General features: G+C 37.3%; 1 protein-coding gene across 1 annotated transcript in view; it reads left to right on the top strand.

Moving 5' to 3' along the window:
* The window catches only part of gna12a (guanine nucleotide binding protein (G protein) alpha 12a), a 43608-nt gene that overhangs the window by 7339 nt on the left and 12305 nt on the right, over positions 1–23964 (top strand). Inside the window, exon 2 of the mRNA XM_046834809.1 lies at positions 5890–6105. Coding sequence (XP_046690765.1) covers positions 5890–6105 — 216 coding nt within the window. The remainder of the gene's footprint in view (positions 1–5889; positions 6106–23964) is intronic.

Genomic DNA, 23964 nt, shown 5'->3' with positions numbered 1-23964 from the left:
TGGAAAAAGTGAAGCGCTGTGAATACCAGAGAGACGTTAGTTCAGAAAAGGTAGGAATTTTCAGATTCTTTGTTTTATTTACCCCCTCTGGTCTGATTATTGAACTGACATGTTGGCTTGTTTAAAGAAAAGTCGATGATGAAAACAGAATGTTTAAAGATGACTAGATGGAGAAGTATGCGCCCGATTTCTGTTTCAAGTTCAGAAAATGTTTCATCAGTTCAGAAGTCAAAAAGGGAAACACAATGTGAGAAACAAAACATAACCACTTTTTTTTTTATTTACATATTTATAGTATTAAGAATTGCACGTTCACAGGTAACTGCTGCTGACTGCTTTTCAGTTATGCAACTGACCTACAACCTCTGAGTTAGCAATAGAATATGTTGCGGGGACTAACTACAAGGCTCCCTCATCTCCCTAAATGGCAAAATGCCTACAAATAAAACTTGTGTAAATAATCTTCCAGTAGTGCAGTCTATTTCAGTGTAGAAGTGCTCCTCACAATGCCAACACCTCACTGTATAAACAGCTAATAGCTGGCAGAAAATGCTTCTGATTGGGAAAAAAATCCTCAGTGTTGTGTTTGTGAAGGAGGAAAAGACAGTCAATCTGGCACCATCAACTAGATTGAGTCAAACAAGGCCTCAGTCAGTAAAGTAAACGTCTCTTCAGGATTAATGGTGTGAACCCGAGAAGCGCCTTTTTAGGCGTGAGGAGTCGCATTATTCTGCGCGAGTGTTTTTCGCCATGGTGAAAGGAGGGGTTCTGTGGCCTTGTTTGCCAGTGTCCTAGTCAAGGTCGGAGCGGGATGGCTCCACACTGATAGCGTCAGAGGGATATAAGTGCCAGAGCTTTCAGCTCCACAGCTAGAGGAAGCATCTTTCCTCACACACAGACAGGAAGCTTAACATTTTCTTTCTCCCACTATCTGTGTATTATCAACCTACACCTACCCCTGCTGAGAGCTGCTCGTACCTGATTGTGTAATATTGTTGTATGTTAAACAGAAAGCAAAAAAAAACGTTTAACGTATTTTTCTTTGGCTCATTTCGAGATCAGAACTGGTCAGGAAAATGAAAAAAGCAACCTGTTTTTTTTGTAAAACCCACATGCTGCCTGTACCATTGGTTCAGCAGCATTACAGAGGCAGAGGTTCAGCCTTCCTCACACTTTCTCTCAGTCAGTCCGCCAAAGCCACCTGGGATGTCCGATATTATCCTTGTTTCCTTTGACACCGTACAGCTGGCTTTTTACACAAGCAAAAAAAATGCCCTCCATTATTCTGAACAACATTCCAGCACATTATCCAGGCCTGCGCTTCAGCCTGCATCGTCAACATTTTGGTGCGTAAAGGCTTATAATATCTATTGTGTCATGCTGGGAAACACATCCTTATCAGCAGTTACCTATCTGCAGCCTGGACAAGGCCTTTCTCTGTCCCTCTGTCCCTGGAGGAAGGTCTTTTATTGGATCCTTCTAAAGAGTGACCTGACACTGACTTCTATCTGCTCAATGATTAGATCTAACCTCGGTTTAGCCCCTAACACTTCTCTGCCTGTCGGATAGTGCGCAGTTATTCCACACGAGTGTGAGCTCTGTGCATTTGTTAAAGCATGGATGAAAAGTATGCTATGCTTCCTCTGTTTACTACAAGCCTGAGAAAACATTTATGGCATTCTGGTGGGCAAAGGAATGTCTTGTTTTGGAACGAGAGGACAATGGATAACCTCTATTTTCAATGCAGCAGTACTCCTGGAGAAACAGGGTCATGACGATGGAATGTGAATTTCTATTTAGATAAACTGGGTTTACATACAAGTCTTTTTTTTTTCACAGATCAGAAAAGGGAACTGTGGAAATAAGTGTTTTACTCCTTTATTCCATACGACAATTACTAGGCTTGCGGTTAACTTGTTCTGGATGTAACTATGCTGTGTCAAGTAGGTGACCAAGCAGTTACTTCTATGCAACATTGTTGTCCCCAGTCTAGAGAGTGCTGCATTTTTCCTCAGCTTACAAGAGGCTGATGGGGGAGTATGCAGGAAGTGGCTCAATGGGTGACCACTGGGAGCTACGCATTTCAATTCTATCTTCCTGTGTGATAAATTTGAGATTTCCTTCACTTTGGGGCCTTCCATGCAGGCGGTTTGTTCATAGGTTGGGAGTCAGTGATTCGAGCTGTGGTTACTTTGGGTCCGGAATAATAAGAGCAGCTGCTCAATTTTGCCCCTAATCTGCTTACAGTGCAGCCACTAATTGCACTGCGAATTATAACTACGGCTTTTTGTAAGAAGTTAGGTCAGTGATCATTAGGCACGGTGTTTGTCTTTTGCTTTCTGTCACACAGAAAGGGGAATTCCCCATTCACTAAAAAAACCCGAGAAAAAAAACCTCCCCAAAAAACCCAACAAAGACGCTTTCACAGAGTCTATCACATGGCATCTGCTAGGGGCTTCTTACATTTGCACCAAAATGGAGGGATGTAGTCGTGTTTCAGTGAATTATTTGCAAAACAACGGCCTAGAAGTCAAACTTGATGGATGCCATTTCAAACAAGCAATTGAGTGTTGTTCTACTGAAGTTTTTTTAGAAGCACTTGGCACTCCACTTGTGGTGAGGTGAGGTTTTGGTGGTTTTTGGAGCTATTTTTGGGACGGTGCCATCACTCAGAGAGTGATTGGAAGCCCTGGAACTGACCTCTGCACTCTGATAAAGCAGCCTTCTCTCACTCTTTCTTGCTCACTTTCTTCTCTGTTTTTCCAACTCCCCTCTTGATGTGGTTGTGTCAGCAGAGGCAGTCCAAGAGGACAGGGGATGCATCCTTTCCCAGATAGCGCCTAGCGGAAGTGGGTGAAAGGTCATGAATGAGGGGGTTTGGCATTTGGGAAAGGGAGCTGGGGGGACTAGAGATTGAGTGTGTGGCCTGGAGGAAGATGTTGCGAGTGGCAGCGCTGTGCACTATTTCTTATTAAGGGTGTTTAAACAGTGTCGGCAGTCAAACCTAAAACACAAACTGCTTACTATGTAAAAAAGACACTAGGGGGTTGTGTACCACATTCATTTCCTGTACATGCCTCCTGGTTTATGTTTTACAGTTAATCTGCCTCGGGTTATTTCACAAATCGCTTATGCATGTGGATAGCACAAATATAAAAGCTTTATAAAATATTGCTGCTTGCTGCCATGAACCTATGGTGACTCCAGGAACGGCGTGGGGTACATCCTGTCTTGTATTTGATGAAGCAGATATCGCAGTAGTATTTATAAACAGGTCTTGTCTTTCCAGACACAAGCTGGCATAGTGCTCTAATCACTGTCCCATGCGGTTATGACCAGCGACACGCTGATGTTTGTGTAGATTTAAAGGAAAAGAAATGGAGTCTTCCTTTTGGGTCATGAATTTTCAACATGTTATTCTTGGTATAGTGCAGTAGAAAGGTGTCAGTTTTTCTGAAAGGAAGAACTTGCCTTTGTAGACGGTGCTGCAATAGTAATTAGCAGAAGACTGGGTTTTTTTTAGGATTCCAGATTCCAGTGCAGGGATTTGAGTACAGGAACTCTCTGGAGCTCTCTGTTGTATTTGGGACTAAACAGTCTTCCTTTTGGCCCAAAACATGCCTTTTAGTCTACCGACAGGAAGCCTGGGTGGAATACAGTGTGATTTCAGTGGTGAATAACTGAATTTTGCTCAATAACTTTTAAAAACAGTTAATGACTTGGTTTACTTATAGAAAAGTTTGGTTTGGGGGAATCAAATATCCTATAAATGTCTTATTATTTGTGACACTTTATATACATAGGAGTACATTTTGATAGATTGTAGAGCGTTGTATATGTTTGATTTTTCCTCTTGATGTATGACTTATTACTAAACAACAAAAATTAAAATGTTATTGTTAGTAGGGGAGGTGGTTAAGGCTCTGGGTTACTGTTTGGAAGGTCAGGATTCCAGCCCGCCAAGCTTCCACTCTTGGGGCCCTTGAGTAGGCCCTCTGTGCTCCAGGGGCGCTGTATCATGGCTGCCCAGGCGCTTAGACCCCAGCTTCCTACATTGCTGGGATATGTGCAGAAATAACAATTTCCCTGTGGGATCAATAAAGTATTTAAAAAATAAATAAATAAACAAAAGAAAGCTGAATAATTGAATGAAAATATAGTCTATAATTCTAACAGTCTCCTTGTTCTTACTTACTGCAAACTGATGTCCAGTTGTATGTTTTATTAACTCTATCAGTCATATTAAAGCAAACCAAGTTACTTAGTTATGCTTGTACCTGGACACAGTACTGTTGCAAGCCAAAACCTTACCTAGCAAAGGGTTAGGCAAAGATGCATCAAAATGTATTTTAAGTAAAATACCAAATACTTTAACTTTAAATGTATCAAAACAAACTACAAAATACTTTTACAAGGGAGCATGACATTTCTTCGCAAACCCTCCATCAATTGGCCTATTTGAAATGTTTCTTCACTATTACACTGACTAAGTAAACAATGTTTGATAGCAACAGCTTTTCTTTGGCTGAGTCATGCAATAAATCTGACATATGTAACCAGTTAAGAGATTAAATATTCACATGCATAATCTGTGTGATCTCCCAGATGAAGGTTAGTTTTAAATTAACCAAGAATTTAATGTTTAACAGTTTGCGAATGACTCATAATTGTATCATAATATAGTTACTGGGTGTTTAGTAACAAAAGGCTGCTTTAAATCAGTAACACTGACTCAATGACAAACAAGTTATTCATAAGAAGACAACTGATGGCACTTGTAAGTAATCATTTGAATCATTTATGTGTCAGGCAGTCATTCATGCAATGGCTTGCAAAATCATGATCCTACTAAACAGCTACTTCAATTAATGTACAATATTCAGCAATTAAAAATGTATTTATCAATCACTGGACACCTGTTTGGACATTAAAAACAAGCATTTTAGTATTTTAACAATTATTAAATGATCAATATGAAAGCTGGCAGCTTGCACTTTTCTTACCTTGACCTCCTTGTGAACCATATGGTTCAATTTTCTGTTCTGATCTCAACAAGTCTGGGAAAACTACTGAGTTGGCACTATTTAGAGAACAGATTTGTAGGATGTCATCATGGATTTCTTAAAAAAAGTATTTTACAGATTTTTTTAAATTACAAAAATACAAAACAAGTATTTTGATAAAAAATATGGTATCATTTTCATCAACCTTTTCAAGTACAACTTACAATATCTTATTTTATATTTAAAATACATATTTGAAATACATGTGTCATAAATACTGCCCATCCCTGACCTGGCATATGATTAACCCAACTTGAAGGCATCAGATTGCACTATTAAGAGTTTGGAAGTGCACGTTTACATTTTCCACAATTTTAGCAAAAGGAAAAATACCAATTTATGGTAAATAGTCACAACTTTTTTATTTAAAGATTTCTTACTCATTATCCACCGCTTTGACAATATCGTTGTTTTTGCATATCTCTGGCTGTTTGCGGTTAGGATCCTCATTGATTGCATGCTGGGTATTGCAGTGACTACACATTGATGGTTGTGGACAAAATGACAAATTGTGCCAAAGCCCTGAGACTGAGTGAAGCCATAACGTACTGGAAACACTACATATTACTGACAAATAACATATTAAATTCTATTTTCAAGTGTTTAGTATGTATTGCGTTACAGTAGGCATTTTGTCGCCAGAGTAATGATTTCACTGCAGTTTCTGGGAATCGAGCTGTACTGTAGTCTAAAGTTCACTTGCATGCTAACCCCTGGGGCAAAGCATTTTTTTGCTGAGGCTGAGGCCACTGTGTCTAGAATGAGCAAGGCATGACTCATCAGTGACTTATCCATTAAACACTTTTTGTCTTTTGGTCTCTTTCAGGGCATGAGGGTATTGGTGGATGCCCGGGACAAGCTTGGGTTGTGTTTGCAGAACTTGGAAAATGAGAAACATGGCATGTTTGTTATGTCATTCGAGAACAAGGCGGGAATGCCAGTGGAGCCCTGTACCTTCCAGCTGTACGTGCCTGCCCTCCAGGCGCTCTGGGCTGACTCGGGCATCCAGGCGGCCTATGGCCGCAGGAGCGAATTCCAGCTGGTGAGTAACTACACAACACACACACATATATACAAAAATGCATACACAGACAGGAGTGTCTCATACTTACACGCTTGGTCTGATCATGAAAGATTTTTGAAAGCAGCTGCTGATAAAGTATAACATAAATAAACTCATTCTTAAAGGTGTGTCAGTGCAGATCATTGATTCCTGTTTAAGCATGTCATTATACTGAAAAAGCCAACTCGGGTAAAAAAGAAACTCTGTGATTTGCAAACAACTATGTTTCCTTTATCAGCATGCAGATGGAGTGCGAAGGAGATACGAGTACATTAGCGCATCTTATTTATGCTTCGTACTTGCTGTTTATCAATGTAGGTGGTAATTAGCGAGGGGAAAAAACATACACTTCTGTCATGTTTTTATTATTTCAGAGCATTAAAAAAAGGGTAGAAAGCAACAGCAGCTACATTTACAAATCACGGTTATAAGACTGTGTGGCTGTTGGTTCTTTCTACTGTAAACTATCTTTCGGCTTCTCCCGTTAGGGGTCGCCACAGCGGATCCTCCGCATGTTTGATTTGGCACATGTTTTTACGCCGGATGCCCTTCCTAACGCAACCCTTCCCAAATTATCCGGGCTTGGGACCGGCACTGAAAGTGGCTGGGGTTGGTTCCCTGACCGGGGATCGAACCCGGGCCGCAGCGGTGAGAGCACCGCATCCTAACCACTAGACCACCAGGGAACCTTGGTTCTTTCTACTGTAATGAACTTAAAAAATTTATTCAATATTTTGGACTAAAAACAATAATGAGTTCAATTATGGCTAATTTACCCAAATACTGTGTGCAAAGTAACACACAATAGCCATTTTCATTTGACCTGCAAAAGAACTGATAGATTAGAAGACTACCTTAAATGGTAAGATAAAATTGAGGGGGTGTTTTCTGTGGTTTGCTAGTTGTAGGCAGGGAACTACAATTTCACCTTGAAGGCAGTAACAACTTGACATACAAGAACTGAAGTTTAACCTTGACAGTGACCTCATCAAAAGCCTTCTGTGCTTACTTTTGCTTTTAAAAATCTACTATATATATATATATATATATATATATATATATATATATATATATATATATATATATATATACTATCAATTGTCTTTAATGGTAAATGCTGATGCTTACTGTAACAAAATACTGACAAAAAGTGATTGTTTTAATATAAAAACTTTCATAATATATGTATTTATAGCAGGAACTTTGTAAACATTTGGTAATAAAGATCCAGTGGTATTATATTCTCTGATTAGTCAGAAGGTGTTGATTTATTTCTATAGCACCACTGCTTAAACAGTTGCGAGGAAGGCCACAGGTTTTAAAGAACACTTGTTCTAATACTTTTTTGTGTTTGTAGTAGACTTCTATATTGGACACTCTATATAAATGGATTTTAAATGTATTATCTGTAAGGAGATGTTTATTCAGCATTTCATGGAAGGAGTCTCTAGTGTCAGCAAGCTGTCAGTGGTAGGTGCTTTAAGTTTTCCACTGCAGGAAAGTCTTCCAAACATAAAGCATTAAAAAAAAATTTCCTTCCACATGACAAGCTGCATTTATCTTCTACTTCAAGAGAGAGAAAAAGGGAACCGGGTATGGGAGCGTCATAACAGGAAATACCTACTTTGTAGATGTTCCAACCCTCAAGTATTAACTGCAGACAGAAATTCTAAATCATTTTTTCAGTATACTTTTATTATAATTAATAAAAAAATAATAGCATGAATATTGCTGTGGTTCAAAGGCAACAAACCACATTGAGACAGAATAAATAAATAATCAAAAATAATCATTTGGGATTGGTATGTGAACTACATTGTTGATTATTTTTTTCACTAACAGCACACCTCTATTTTATGTTAAGTTGCCTTTTCAAGAAGGGGTATAGATGCCTTTGTCAGCAAATTTCTCGATCATTCAAAATTATTCTCCATTGCACAACTAGGTAAGAGTAGTAGAATGGAGGGCAAAAATTCTAACCCCTCAAGCTATGTAGAGTTGTGTAGTTATGTATTACTTTTGTGCTGTGCCTTATTGTACCTGGCTCCTGCTGTTCACATACGGTTAAATAACAAACCCTTCCACTTGCTCATCTTGAGGGAAGAAAGAAACCGTAATTGCTTGTTACTGAGAGTTCTGAGAACAAAATGGCAACGCATGGATGAGCAGAGAACGACCTTTGCTTGCTGATGAGCATATCAATCCCTTAAAACGAAGCGAAAGGATAGACACAGCTCACACTCTTGAATCACTTTAATAAATTATGCTTGTTATTCTTATACTCATCATCACTGATCTGTTACGTCCATTGCACACAAATGAAATAAGACAGGACATGGTCACTTTTCCTCAGGTCTGACAATTTAATTAAGGCAGAATTGATTTAGGGGCCAGTATTGATTTATTAACTCTCCTCTTTGAGACAACCTTCTCTAAACTTTTACAGGGCTTTGACTTCCTGATTAATTTTTTGTGCATATTTGTCATGCCATTTTTTTTCCTCCAGATTTTAAAACAGTAAACATAAAGACAAAATCACCCTCAGTAACATGAGATTATCCTGTGTTTAATAATGTATTTACTCATACAAACCATAACTAATTCATAATAGGCTTTTATTAGACTATATACACTCAGGCATTATTATTTTTAGGCCTGTTGAATCTAAAGATCAACAATACGTACTTAGATTCATGCAGTGTTAATTACACTATGTTGTGATCCAGAAGCGGAGAGAAAGGATGTTATAGATATATATCATTCTGGAACGGTTACAGAGTCATTCTGAGGCAAGGGGGCTGTTGCGATTTACAGTCAGAGCCATTATCTCCTAATAGAGACAGTGGTGATAATTCCCAGAAGTGACCAGCCTACTAAAACTTCTCCAAGAGTACTTTAATGACTCATCCAGGAAGTCAAAAATAATCCAAAGAAACAAAGAAACATCTAAGAATCCACAGCCCTCCTTAGGCTTATTTACGTAAGAAAAATATAATAAAACACTCACATTTCTATAAAACAGCCTGGTAAACACCAGACCATTTGGGATGATGATCTGTTAAGATAAGATCATCGCATGGTGGTGGTAGTGTAAAGGTGTGGGGATGCTGTGCTGCTTTGAGGTATGGATGATTTACCACAATTATCACAATGCTCCTTTAAGTGCTCAAGACAATGATCCAGAATTTGAGTGGGCTAAAATACTTCCACACAGGTTTTCAGTTACTTTAAGCTTTTACTCGCAGTTGTTGCTAAAAGAAGTTTTTCATACAGCTTTTTTTTCTTCTTCACTACCTGAATGTGTTATATTGCATTTTTTTATGAGGATCTGAAACTATTTTGTGTGAGAAATATGCTTGAACAGAAAATCAGGCAATCAGGAGGGGGAATTATTTTCCACAACACTGCATTTTTACAGCATGTGTTTTAAGACGATGTCTTTGAGATTTGTGCTTTTTTTTTTTTTTTTTTTTACATTTCATATGACACTCCCAGGGACAAAACATTTTGCCTTCCTGTTCTTTGTGGCTGTATACAAGGGTCTTCCTTCAACAGTTATGTGCATAATGTGCATTAATAATAACTAAATGACGTCTTCAGCATTGGAATAAACCCAGTGTTTTGTGTGAAGGAACCAAATCTGTAAAAAGGCATGGTCAGAGTACTGACAGCTTTTGTTTTGCTCTCCCATTCTGCTGTGTGAGGGCTTTCTTGTTATGGGAACAGTCTGGGGCACATTGAGTGGGAGGATGTTACAGTGTTCAGTCACACTAGTGAACTGCACAACCCGCATGCCTTTTAATCAGCCAGAGCCAAAGGCTTTATTTCTGCTCCTAATGTTTTTACTGGACAAAGCTGTGCTTGTGTGCATTTTTACTTCTTCAAATTTTTATGCTATTAGTTCATATTTCATGATCTTTTTGGCATGTATTTGGCTGGTTGGTTGTTACAGCTAAATTACTCTATGACTTTTTGAGCTCATGTATCATATATATTTTAGTATTTCATGGTTCACAATACTGTCCTACTATATATTTCAGAAAGTTTAAATAACCAAACTTGGACAAATCATGCATTTATCAGACCACCCAGATGGCAAGTGGAAGCTCCGGTATGCTGCCCAGTCCCCTATTTTTTTTATTTTATTTTTTCAGTTTTGCTCTTGGCCAACAAAATGAGAAACGTGTAATAACTTGTAACCTTAATAGCTAGTTAAGGATAGAAAACCAATTAAATTCAAATTCAAAGTACAGTGAACAATGGCGTATACCAAAACATTATAACATCAAAGTTTGTTTGAGTAACAAAGGTAGGCTAAAAAAATTTTGTATCTGTATATTGCTGCCATCTTTAAATAAAGACCAGACTTTACTGAATGATATATATTTCAAACTATTTACCTTACAATTTTTTGAAAAACACTTTGTGTAACCAACCAACTGCATCTTTTTAAATTCATGGTATGTCACACTCTTCCTCATTCATGAGCTCACATGTGCCCATGATTAGCTAGTGTTAATAAAATTATCAGGGGAAGAGAGTATGTCTTCCCCACCTATTTTAAGCAGAAAAAACAGCCTATCGCGATGGTCTTGGACTTTCCTTGTCCCCTGCTTTCTCCTCTCATGATGTTGTAGTGTATCAGAGAATCCATTTTATTGTTTTTAAACAAATGCTTATTTTAAAAAGGCACTGACAGTCCATGAGAAAATGAAACTTTGCTTTCTGCTTGTAACCCTATCTAAAGTAAAATATCCCATTTGTGGCACTATTGCATAGAGTTCATAAGCTTAGGGAAGAATTGTTCTGAAATTAGAGTTTTTCTTTTCACTTTCTATCACTTCTTATTAGGGCAGAATGGCTTGTCTTGTCACAGTTCACAAGCATTACATATCATTCCACTGTTGAGTATGAAAGAAATTTAAAGCAAAGGCTTGATTGAACATCTTTAAAACAGTGGAAAACTTTCATTAAAACATAAAAGACCCTTAGACGAACAGATCTTATTTATTTCCCTAGACACCTAAAATCATTAGACCCCACACATTTCCAAGAAAAGTATTCTTGTATATTATGATTGGAGGTGAGCACTGCTTTGCTTAAAAGCTTTAGAGAGTTCATGGACAGGAAGTCTGTAATTGTGCTTTGTTGAAAGTTGACATTGCCACCTCCAGAAAACCACATTGGCTTGCAGCCATTGTGCAGACTAGTGAACAAATCTGTCTGCTTCTCTAGTCAGACTTGAGTCAGAGTCCTGATTCATTTTACTAACATACAGTAATATTCCTTTCAGCCAAATGTACTGTCACTGCTTCCAGTTAAAACCTGCTTTCTGTCACTTCATTTACTCATTCATTATTTACTATATAGAGCTTTATTTAAAAAAAATTAATGTTCAGATATAGTGTTCTGTGGAGCCGAGGTGCTGTAACAGATGCCATCACACATTGATAAGCTGAATAAGCTATTTAAGTTCGAGAGGTTTGAGAAAAAAAGCTTCTCCATTATAGGCAGCTTCTCAGTAAGGAAATGACCTAGCTATCTAGCATTGCCTAGCAAGGTTCCCTTATGTAGAGTTTAGGCAAGCAATGTTTCTATCTAGCAAGCTCTGCTTTTAAGATTTTTTGTTAACATGACAAGTTCACTGTCATAGTTAGCTACTTAGCTAAAGGGAAATGTGCACTACAAAGACATTTCTGAACAACTCCAGTAACCAGTTCTGATCTATTCTGGCTTGGAGAAAATGTCGAGTTTGATAATATTTGGTAAAAACCAGGGTATTCATGAACACTTTCATGAACAATTTTCCTTATGACGCGTAAAGTGAAGATAATATTGTTGACGATTGAGCTTTCATAACCAGACTTTAATGATATGTAAAAAACAAACTTCTGGCTTCTAGCTTTCTTCATGATGAATAATCCATTATAATGCCTGCTGGCAGCTTAAGTAAAGAAAGAAATAAAGGAAGTACTATTTAAGCAAATAACTTGCTAATTCCCTTTGATTTAAAGATGAGGAGGTGGATAGAGGTTTCCTTCTCCACACTACTCATCTGTTTTAATCTAGGTATATTTATTAAATGAGTCATGCAACACTTAAAGCTGTCCTCCGAGAACATTTTTGTGATCAGGATTCATATAAAGAGAGTCGAGGGTCTCAGCTTGGTTGATAATCACTCACTAGGTGTACTATAACTGTCTCACTTCTTACTAAACAACGATGAATTGATGCTTGTGAAGTGTAAGTAAACATTGATATTGACGAAAGCAGGAATATATGCCAACAAAAGCAGCCATGAAGATAGAATACAGAGCCAATACAAGACAGACAGAGGAGTGTTAGAAGAGTACAAGACCTTAGTTTAAACACAGAGGCTCTCCAAAGTGACAATCCAATGAGGTTTATCCTGTCTTCACATTGTTCCTGAAAGCATTAGTTTTTATTATCAGAGTAAACCCCACTGCCCATCTAAATAGAGCCTGCAGCTTACAAAAGCATTCCATCACCAGTAAAGTTAACACAGGTACAAAGTTGAGGCACTGGAGTTTTACTCAATCTCAAGAAGACCCAAAGAAAACTAAAATCCTGTTTTTTTTTTTGTTTTTTGTTTTTTTTCAAAATATGTAACCCAAGATAAATACATCCACTACTCCTTATTGTCAGCCAACATTCCAGTAAGAAGATCGAGACCATGAGGATGTGGCTGAAAATATTACCACTTAGACAAAAATCTAAAACCTTTTTTTTTTTTGTCATTGAATAAATCCCTTGTTGAATTGTACATTGTTATACACTGACAACAAACTTGTTTGGACCAAAAGTCCATCAGAGTCTTGGCAGTAATATGAGCAGATCTCAGATCACATATGTAAGTCAAAACATTAAAAAAATATCTGAGAAACTATTATGTACATCTGAGGAATTGTTACTTCAAACTAAAAAAAAAACAAAAACCTCAAAACATCTAATTAAAAAATGGGAAATAAAATGTGATTAATCGGTTCACTGTATATTGATCAGTTTCTGTATTGACAAGGATATAGAATTTAGAACCACTGTCAAAGATAATATATAATAAATGAATACCTTACTGAGCTCCAAAGCAAACCAAATACACATTATGACCAGTGAGTGAACACTGATTAACTCTTCATCCTGACACCTGTTGGTGGGAGGGGTTTATACAGTGCCCTCCACAATTATTGGCACCCCTGTTTAAGATGTGGTCGTGGACTTCTAAAAATTCTTCTTTTTTTTAAAACAACATAGAACCCAAATGCAAAAAAAGAGAAAAATCCAACCTTTCATTTAAGTACATAACTTTGGTGGTAAAAAAAATCATACATTTAGAAAAAAAAAAAAAAACTTGAAATCATGTGTCCCACAATTATTGGCACCCCTAACAATTCCTCTGAAAAATTTAATTTTTTTTTTTTTTTATATATATTTTTCTGTAGTTGCTAAGGTTGGTCAGGGTATCTAGGGACTTTTAATTAGTAATTCATGATTTCCTGTTTCCCTGGGGTATAAATATGACGTGACACAGAGGCCTAATTCTCTTACCCATTTGTCAACATGGCAAAGACAAGAGAACACACCATTCAAGTAAGGCAGATGTGTGTCGACCTTCATAAGTCAGGCAATGGCTACAAGAAAATAGCCACTCGCCTTAACTTGCCGGTATCTACAGTCAGAGGAATCATTAAGAAGTTTAAAACAACTGGAACAGTGACAAACAAGGCTGGAAGAGGTCCCAAGTTTACCTCGTCTGGAGTTTGCTAAGCGGTACTGGGACTTCAACTGGGATCGTGTGCTTTGGTCAGATGAGACTAAGATTGAGCTTTTTGGCAACAAACACTTTAAGTGGGTCTGGCGTAAAACAAAAGATGAGAAAAGCACCTCATGCCCACCGTGAAGTATGGTGGAGGATCTGTGATGCTGTGGGCCTGTTTCTCTTCCAAAGGCCCTGGGAACCTTGTTAGGGTGCATGGCATTATGAACGCTTTGAAGTACCAGGATATTTTAAATAAAAACCTGATGGCCTCTGCCAGAAAGCTGAAGATGGGTCGTCATTGGGTCTTTCAGCAGGATAATGATCCAAAACATGTGGCAAAATCTACACAAAAGTGGTTCAGCAGTCACAAACTCAAGGTCCTCCCATGGCCATCTCAGTCCCCAGACCTCAACCCAATCAAAAACCTGTGGGACGAGCTAAACAGAAGAGTGCATAAGAGAGGACCCAGGACACTGGATGATCTAGAAAGATTGTGCAAAGAAGAATGGTCAAAAATCCCTCTCTCTGTGTTCTCCAATCTTGTGAAATGTTATAGGAGGAGATTAAGTGCTGTCTTGTTGGCAAAAGGAGGTTGTACAAAGTATTAACATCAGGGGTGCCAATAATTGTGGCACACATGATTTCAAGTTTTTTTTTTTCTAAATGTGTGATTTTTTTACCACCAAAGTTATGTACTTAAATAAAAGGTTGGATTTTTCTCTTTTTTTTTATTTTTGAAGTCCACAACCACATCTTAAACAGGGGTGCCAATAATTGTGGAGGGCACTGTATTAGGAAGCAAGTGAACATTTTCTCCTAAGAGTTGCAGGAATAATCGGCAAGCGTAAGGATTTGAGCTAGCGTTTCACAAGAGGCAAAATGTAAAGGGTAGTTGACTGGGTCAGAGCATTTCCAAAACTGCAGCTCTTGAGGAACGTTCCCGATCTGAAATGGTCAGTAACTATCAAATGTTTTCCAAGGAAAGAACTGGTAAACCGGTGAGAGCGTCATAATCGGCTGAGGCTCATTGATGTGAGTGGGGAGCGAAGGCTGGCCCGTGTGGTCCGATCCAACAGACGAACTCCTGTAGCTTAAACTGCTGAAGTTAATGCTGTTAATGATCGACGGGTCAGAACTGTTTTGGCAGCAAAAGGTGGACAAACACAATGTAAGGCAGGAGGCTGCGAAAGGGAATACATTTAGTAGAGCAAATGTGATTTACTGATAGTCTGAGATTCCTGCTTTTTCCATAGATGGAACATACAGCTTTTTCTTCATGCCCTATAATTATGCATATAAACACTGCAAAACTACATACACAAAGCTCCCCCCTCCAGCATGTTTAATTTTTTTCCGCAAGAAAATGGATTTGCTGTCAAAAGTGGATTTCTGGTTGCATAAAAGTTACTGTAGTAACCAGTTGGAGAGACGCCTACAGGCTACTTATTAATAGAGGAACTGGTGATTTGCAGCCATAAAATCCTTGCATGTGTGAATGTAGCTTAAGTCTAAAGACTTGGACTAATGTTTCTACTTATAGAAAGAGAGGGTTTGGTTGAAATGGTTGATGTTGTAAGGCGGACAGTCCGAAACAAGTGAATGGATTCTATTCAATTGAAGTGTGTGTGTGTGTATGCTGCATTAGAAAACTGAAGCTCTTCTAAATAGCCGTCTGATAACCAGCAGGGTTCGCATTCCAGTTGGTGCACCATGTGAACCACCTCTCAGAGCTCAGTGTCCAGCCAAGAAACTACTGCAACAGAGCATGCTTTAGCCAGTGCCAAATTTGAAGAGACCGTGACAATTAACATTTTAGGTCTTCTCCTTTCGCAGGTTTTTGCTTTTGACTGCCGTGAATAGTTGTTTTTCTGCCTCCTGATTATCCAGCTTTTTACTGCTGCTTCTTCATCTACTACACTTGTGTCATATGCTGGGTGTATTGGAGTTTTTTTGGTTTAGGCTTCTGAGGATGTGGTGGAATCTGCTTGAACCGAGTGTGCTGAGTCAATCGCAGCTTGGTTTTAATGCACTCTGTAATTAAAGGAAATCCGTCCTTGAGCATGTGTTCATTTTGAAGTGTGTGTTTATGTGTGGGGTTTGGTGTTTGTGTGTGTAATGAGCAGTTTTTTAGGGAGGCGTAGGATCTGGAAGGACGTCCCTCTGTTCGGTGCCTTCTGCTCGTGACCGAGGTCGTATAAATAATAGGCCATTGTTGCCCTGCTAGGCTTCAGTAAACGCAAGACCAGGCTGAGGGGAACACACTCCACCCCGGAACACAGCCAGACGTATTCACCCAGACACGCCATTCTATCTAATCTAATTCATCTTTTTGATCAGATTTGTTTATTTAATTTGGTGAATGAGGTTTTACTGTAAAATAATGGATGTAATTAATGAATATTGATTAGATGTAGACATTTTTGTCTACGGTTTATACTAGGGATGCACCGAATATTCGGCCACCGAAAATTTTCGGCCGAAAATCGCCCAAAAGTGCATTTTCGGTTTTCGGCCGAAAGACTTTGATCACCGAAAAAACAGGGCCGAAACAGTTTGTTGTGATGACGCAACCAGAAACCGTGGCCCGCACTTGCATGTCTAAAACAACATGCCTGCGGTGTGGACGTATTTCAGTATGTCTGAGAAAGACCCACGGATAACAATTTGCAAAACATGTAATGCCGAAATTTCGTCTGCAGAGACTTTCTCCACGTTGGGTTTAATTTATCACCCGAAATCCAAACATCCCGATCGCTATGCTGAATATGAGAGAAACGCGGCACAGAAAAGCAAAACCCCTCTGAGCATGCGCACTCCGTCTGTGGCGGACGTTTTTGGAAAGGCAGGAAGTTTCCCTGTGATAGTATTTATTGTTGTATCTTTAAGCAGTTGCACTTGTTCTAAATGCACTTTGTTTTTATGAAAGAACATATTTAATTTTACAACCTTTCAGCAGGCCAGAGGGCCTGTACATTATTATTTAATGTACACATGAGCGCATTTAAGTTAAACATTTAAGTTTGAATTTAAATGTATTTTATCCTGTGCATTGTTGCAATGTGCTATAAATAAATATTTTCATAATTTGTAATTGATTTATTCTTTGAAAATGTAATATTAATTTATGCAATTAAAATGCCTTGATTTTAGTTAGGTTAGTACACAGTCATAGCCATAAAAGCAATGGTAATAATAATTGGCATAATTTCTTTCGGTGTTTCAGTTTTCGGCCTTGCTTTTCTCTTTTTCGGTTTTCTGTTTCGGCCCAGAATTTTCATTTCGGTGCATCCCTAGTTTTTACCACTGTTGTTTTTTTTCAGTATGTCATTATTTGTTTTTGTCTTACAAATGTGCGTACAAATATGTAAAGGTTTAAATCTTACTCTTCTTCTACTAATGGATTTTTCAAATGGCAATGGATTTACCCCGATGACAGTCTATAGCATGTCATCGCTTTGTTTTATATGCTGTTTTTCAGTATGCAATATTGGGGCTAAAATTAATGAGCAGTAAGTAGTTATTAAGCAAATAACAATATAAATTATATATTTCACTGTTATTTATACATATCTATCTATCTATCTATCTATCTGTCTGTCTGTCTGTCTGTCTGTCTGTCTGTCTATCTATCTATCTATCTATTTATCTATCTATCTATCTATCTATCTATCTATCTATCTATCTATCTATCTATCTATCTATCTATCTATCTATCTATCTATCTATATGAGCTGTCAAAATTAACGCATTAATAACAAATTAATTTTAACTACACAACTTTTATTGTTTGACCATTTTTATAAAAGAAATACAAATTAATTAATATAAAAGAGGCAAAATTAAAACCTTCAACACAAAACACAATAATTACTTTAAACCATATTTTTTTCATGTTCTATGTTAAGTATGGTTTCACTAATAATTAACATACATTTGCATAAAGCATCATATTTGTTGAAAAAGTATTGATTTAAGGTACATTTAGCATTTGGAACAGACAAAGAATGTGGAAATTAGGTTGCGATTAATCATGAGTTATCTATTGACAGCCCTTATATATATATATATATATATATATATATGTGTGTGTGTGTGTGTGTGTGTGTGTGTGTGTGTGTGTGTGTGTGTGTGTGTGTGTGTGTGTGTGTGAAAAATATATGCGAATATTCATCAGATATAGATAAGGTCATTCAGGTCATCCAGGGGTATACAAGACTCTAATTATTTCTAAGCTTTCAGCATGTTTGTGCCACATTGTATGCAATTTCATGACTGCAGTCCAGGCTCAAACTAGACTCTAGACTCTAACATCCCAAGAAGCTTATAAAGGATTAGGTATATGATTGATATTAAGATTAGTTTGATCAGTTAGATAACAAAGTATCCACTGGTCCTGCTAAATCTTTCAATTGGCATAAGAAATAAAGGAATATTTATGGAGGCTTGTTGCATAGCATAGATATGGGAAGTTCAGGTGTCTCATTTTTATCTATGCAGCTGCCTTGCTAACTGTACAAACTGGCAACATTTTTATTATCATTGTGACTTATTAGCGCATTGATTAATTGTTATTGATAAAAATTTATGGATTCAGTACTTAACGTCTCCTTTGCGGTTTCTGAAGTCAGCACATTTTTGGTGTTTATTTCCAAATTTTCTTTCCAGATGTCTGGATAATGAACTTCCTTGGAAGTCAAAGGATAAGTAGTTTTTCCTGAATTTGCTAGGCTTGTACACTTTCTGATATTTGGACCTTTGGCAGATTTGTAGCATAACTAAGTAAAATAGGTATATATATATATATATATATATATATATATATATATATATATATATATATATATATATATATATATATATATATATACAGTACAGACCAAAAGTTTGGACACACCTTCTCATTCAAAGAGTTTTCTTTATTTTCATGACTATGAAAATTGTAGATTCACACTGAAGGCATCAAAACTATAAATTAACACATGTGGAATTATATACATAACAAAAAAGTGTGAAACAACTGAAAATATGTCATATTCTAGGTTCTTCAAAGTAGCCACCTTTTGCTTTGATTACTGCTTTGCACACTCTTGGCATTCTCTTGAGGAGCTTCAAGAGATAGTCACCTGAAATGGTCTTCCAACAGTCTTGAAGGAGTTCCCCGAGAGATGCTTGGCATTTGTTGGTCCTTTTGCCTTCACTCTGCGGTCCAGCTAACCCCTAAACCATCTCGATTGGGTTCAGGTCCGGTGACTGTGGAGGCCAGGTCATCTGGCGCAGCACCCCATCACTCTCCTTCTTGGTCAAATAGCCCTTGATGCCTTCAGTGTGACTCTACAATTTTCATAGTCATGAAAATAAAGAAAACTCTTTGAATGAGAAGGTGTGTCCAAACTTTTGGTCTGTACTGTATGTATGTATATATATATATATATATATATATATATATATATATATATATATATATATATATATAGAGAGAGAGAGAGAGAGAGAGAGAGAGAGAGAGAGAGAGAGAGAAGTGCCTGACTTTTCCAGCCATATATCTTTTTTTATCTAACTGTTACCACAAAGTTGGAAGCACAGTACTGTATAGGATGACTTTGGATGCAGTAAAAGAAAGATCCATGAAGATATGGTTTACATGGGTTGGGATAAATTGGAACATTGGATGCACCCAAGTACTTCTTGCCAAGTCTAGGAACCAACTTTACTAATGACCTTGTGGCTAAATCTCTACAACCACTCTACAAAATCTAGTGGAACAAAAGATTGTGGAAAAGCACATAGAATCTATTATACAGTATATATATATATATATATATATATATATTTATATATATCAGGGCTGTTAAAACGAATGTGTTAATAACTCGTTAATGCAAATCAATTTTAATTGCACTCATTTTATTAACGTGCGATTTAAAAATATATATAAATTAATATAGAAGATTTACTCAGATATAAAAAATTATAATACACTCCAAAGTGTAAAGTTTAAATAGTCACTAGTCACTAAATATTTATTTTACTGAAGTCTCAAATCAAGCACCAAACTCCGCCCTGGTGCACACATCCGGCAATTAAAATCGTCCGTGTGGATACATAGTAAAAGTTCAGTTTGGTGTCCTGATGATTTGCGTAATTTAAAACACCATGATTAAAACATTTACAAGAGTATTCTGTCGTCATGCTCTACTAATCTTAATGAGTCACGGATCGGATAATTTTTTGGATCAGCAAAAAAAAGGAGAGGAGAAGACTAATCTAATTTGCCTTTTAATTTATTACAAGAAAACTTACAGCAATGAAATGCTTCCATTGAATATATAGACACCTGACAATAAAATATACAAGACAACAGGGTTTCATTGCAGCTTTGGAATTAAAAGTATAGACCTCAATCCTACAGTACAGTTCATAGTTGTGTTTTTGTGGCCATAAGTTGAAACCTGGTTCTTTCTTTTTTTTCAGGACTGCACTTGTGGTCTGTATTGTTTCATTGCCTTAGGGTGAGGAATATGTTTAAAGGTTGTGCTGCTTTAGATGTGTCTTTTGTTATTTGAACCTTAAATCTTTTATTTTAATTATATATAATTTATTTAGGCATGACTGTGGTACTGCAAGAATGTCTGCAGAGGATTGCTTTGAACTTGTATTAGCAAAACCGGGTTAATATAAGGATTTGACTGATATTTAGGGAGGCTTCAATTAGCCTTTGTTCTGGATGAATGAGCATTGTAATTAATATGCTGAAATAATAATGCTATAGAATACCCCTAGGCACTTACAAAGCAGTTAATGTTTTACTTTAATGTTTAATATTGTAAACTTGTTAATTTTGATGTCATGTCAGCTTTTATTTTTAGTAAATGTAACAATTCTCAATTAGTTGCTTCACAGATCAAGGCTTCCTGGACCAACCCTGAGCTTTTGTGTGTTCTCTTTGTGTCTACGATTCTCCAGTTTCCTTCCATTTTCACCAGAATACACATGTAGCTGATTTGTTTACACTAAATCTCCTGTAGGGTTGAATAAGGGGTGTATCGACTCTCTGTATGGTGCCCAGTAAAGAAAGAACACTTTTCATATTAATAAATTGTGGCTTTACACTTCTGTTTTATTTCAATTGCCCATGTTATATAAAGGCTTCACATCCTGCTTTAGCACTTTTCTCTCTCTTTAGATGAACAGTGGAAGTGACAGGGCAGAATGGCGTGTGACTGTGAAAAGTGTCACTGGAGCTTTAAGCCTAGATCTCTTGCGTGTCATTTGCTATCTGCAGATAGGACAGCCTCTGTCATGAGCCATAAATCTGTGCTCGTTTTAGAGCACTCTTCCGTTCTTGTATCTTTCTGTCCACTCCTATCTAGGTCTTTATATTTTGACTGATTTCTACTCCTGAGCTATCACTGGAACTCGATATGAACCTGGCAATGGCTCATAAATCCCTGGCATCCTCTGACTGGAGATTACAACCTATACTAGTATATTTAGTCCTTTTTTTTTTTTTTGCAGCTCTCCAAGGTTGAAAGATATTATGAGGCTTGTCACTAGAACATACTATAATCTTATAAACCACAATGAAGAAACTACCTGGATGTTTTGCTATAATGTAGGATTAGATTTATAACTCATACTACATTTCACACATCTATTCATTTGGACTAGTTATGTAACAGACTGTACACTAATTCCTGACTTGCCGTCTCTTTCAGTGTGTTTCTTTTAACAATCCTGTGTACGAATAAAGTTGTGATACAACAAGTAAATATAAACAGTATGCAATGATTTCAATAATGTATATTGAATCGAAAGTAGTCTAAAGACAGCATATCTAATGTTGAATATGAGAAAGTCAAAGCGCACAGTCGAAAAAACTGTATTGGAAAGACCTGCTCTTTAGACCTTCCAGTGGCACTGCATTAAAAATAGACACAATTCTGTAGTGGAAATTTAGATACACTTCCGAAAACCATTGTCAGTGAGCACAGTTTGTCACTGCATCTACATATACAAGTAAAACTGTAACTGGGGTGCATTATAACACACATAACATATGTAACTTGCACATCTGTAAGTGCCCCAGTTAACATGGAGTGATGCTTGGGTTTTGGAGATACATTCACTGCCATCCAGGTGATGTCTTTTTATTTTGGAAGGTCTTGCATATTTGTTATATTTTAAAGCAATTATTAATAAATATAAAACTTATTTTTAGGCAATTATAGTTATTTAAATAAGACCATGTCATGCAACATTTTGCTTGTATTATAACAGCATGGTTCCAGTAGAAGAGTCCAGATGCTACACTGGCCTGCTTGCAGTCTAAACCTGTCACCCACTGAAAACTATTATATTGAAACAAAAATATATTCAAAAGGGAGCCACATAAATATAAAAAAGGGAGCCATGAAATGCTCAAATTCTTTATCAGGCAAGAATGAAAAAATGTTTTTATTGCCAGTCTACACCAGTTGCTTTTCTCAATTCTCAAACCATTTTGTTAAAAGGGGTGGTGATGCAACATGGTGGTAAACATGCCCCTGTTCCAGATTTTTCCCTTTGAAAAATGTCGCTGGCATCTGGAAAATGAGACAATAATCAAAATACTACTACTAATAGTAACAATAATATTTTCTTCTTAATTTTAACATTTGTTTGGATATTTCCTTTGTATTGTTTTTAGTTAAATAGGGCTTAAATGATTTCTAAGTTATTGCGTTCTGTTTTTACACAGTATCCCTTTTTTGGAAGTGAGCTTTTGGATCATTCACTAAATTGAAGTTGCAGTGAATCAGGCGAGATTTCTGAAAGACTTTGTGTAGCATTATAAGTAATCCCACCTGTGAATCCTGTCTGTGGCTTCCTTTGAACATGGACTTCACTTAACCACTTGTTTCATGTTGAGAAGGTGTCCAGGGATAACCCAAGGATTTTCATTTGATATTAAGCTATAAGCTCTTGTGAAGCACATGTCAAGTAGGCTTTATTTTCTCAACAACCGCCCTCACCCTAGGGAGCGGATAAGTAGAAGAGAGGAAGAAAAAAATGTGTGCGTTTCATGGATCTGTGGTTGTTTTGGTGTTGTCAGGAACGTCATCTTTCGTTGTTTTTGGTGTCTGTTTTTTCTCTTGTTCAGACTTCCTGTCTCTCACTGGGTTTAAATCTAGCCATGAGTGCTTGATTCCAGGCCTGTCTACAGTTAGGCAGGTCTCAGGAGGATAAGATAGAGCTAGGACGTCTGGGAGAAGCAGACTGAAAGAAAAAAGAGAAAAAGTAATGTGACAGGATAGTTTCTGAGACGGGAGGTGCTTCAGGAAAACTGGTTCGGATTTCTTTTTTGTGTTTGAATTAATAGTGTACACTGGTGTAAGGCACACAATACAAATTATTTAAAAACCTATATTTAATTAAAAGTAGAAAAGTACACCATATCAAATGCTACAAATATTTTTGTACTTTTTGGATGCAAGCAACACATTTAAATAAAATTGGGATGGGGCTATTGGGTGAGACAGCTGCGTTTTCTTACAAGCACCATAACTGGTAATCAAACCAGGTGCATCCCAGAGGGCCAGTGGTTGTGAGGTGGTACCAACTCTTATAACACAATATAACAATACATTTTATAACACATACCATATTAAACTTTTATATTAATTATATTAATCATATATGGCAAACATTATATTTATTCCATTTTCCAAAAATTTGGGGGACAAAGTCTGACTAACTAACTTCCTTTCGGCTTCTCCCATTAGGGGTCGCCACAGCGGATCCTCCGCACGTTTTTGATTTGGCACATGTTTTACGCTGGATGCCCTTCCTAACGCAACCCTCCCCAATTTATCCGGGCTTGGGACCGGCACTGAGAGTGGCTGGGGATGGTTCCCTGACCGGGAATCGAACCCGGGTCACAGCAGTGAGAGCGCTGCATCTTAACCACTAGACCACCAGGGGACAAAGTCTGACTAGTCTTGTAAATTATTTTAAGATAAATTATGGTAACCTCAATTGATCGCCCAATAAGTCTGGATTGCAACAACAGACATGTGCATCAT

This window comes from Silurus meridionalis, chromosome 22, assembly GCF_014805685.1.
Source record: "Silurus meridionalis isolate SWU-2019-XX chromosome 22, ASM1480568v1, whole genome shotgun sequence".
Classification (NCBI taxonomy): Eukaryota; Metazoa; Chordata; class Actinopteri; order Siluriformes; family Siluridae; genus Silurus; species Silurus meridionalis.
The sequence above is the reverse complement of the archived record's forward strand: the minus strand, read 5'-3'. Positions and strand labels throughout refer to the sequence as shown.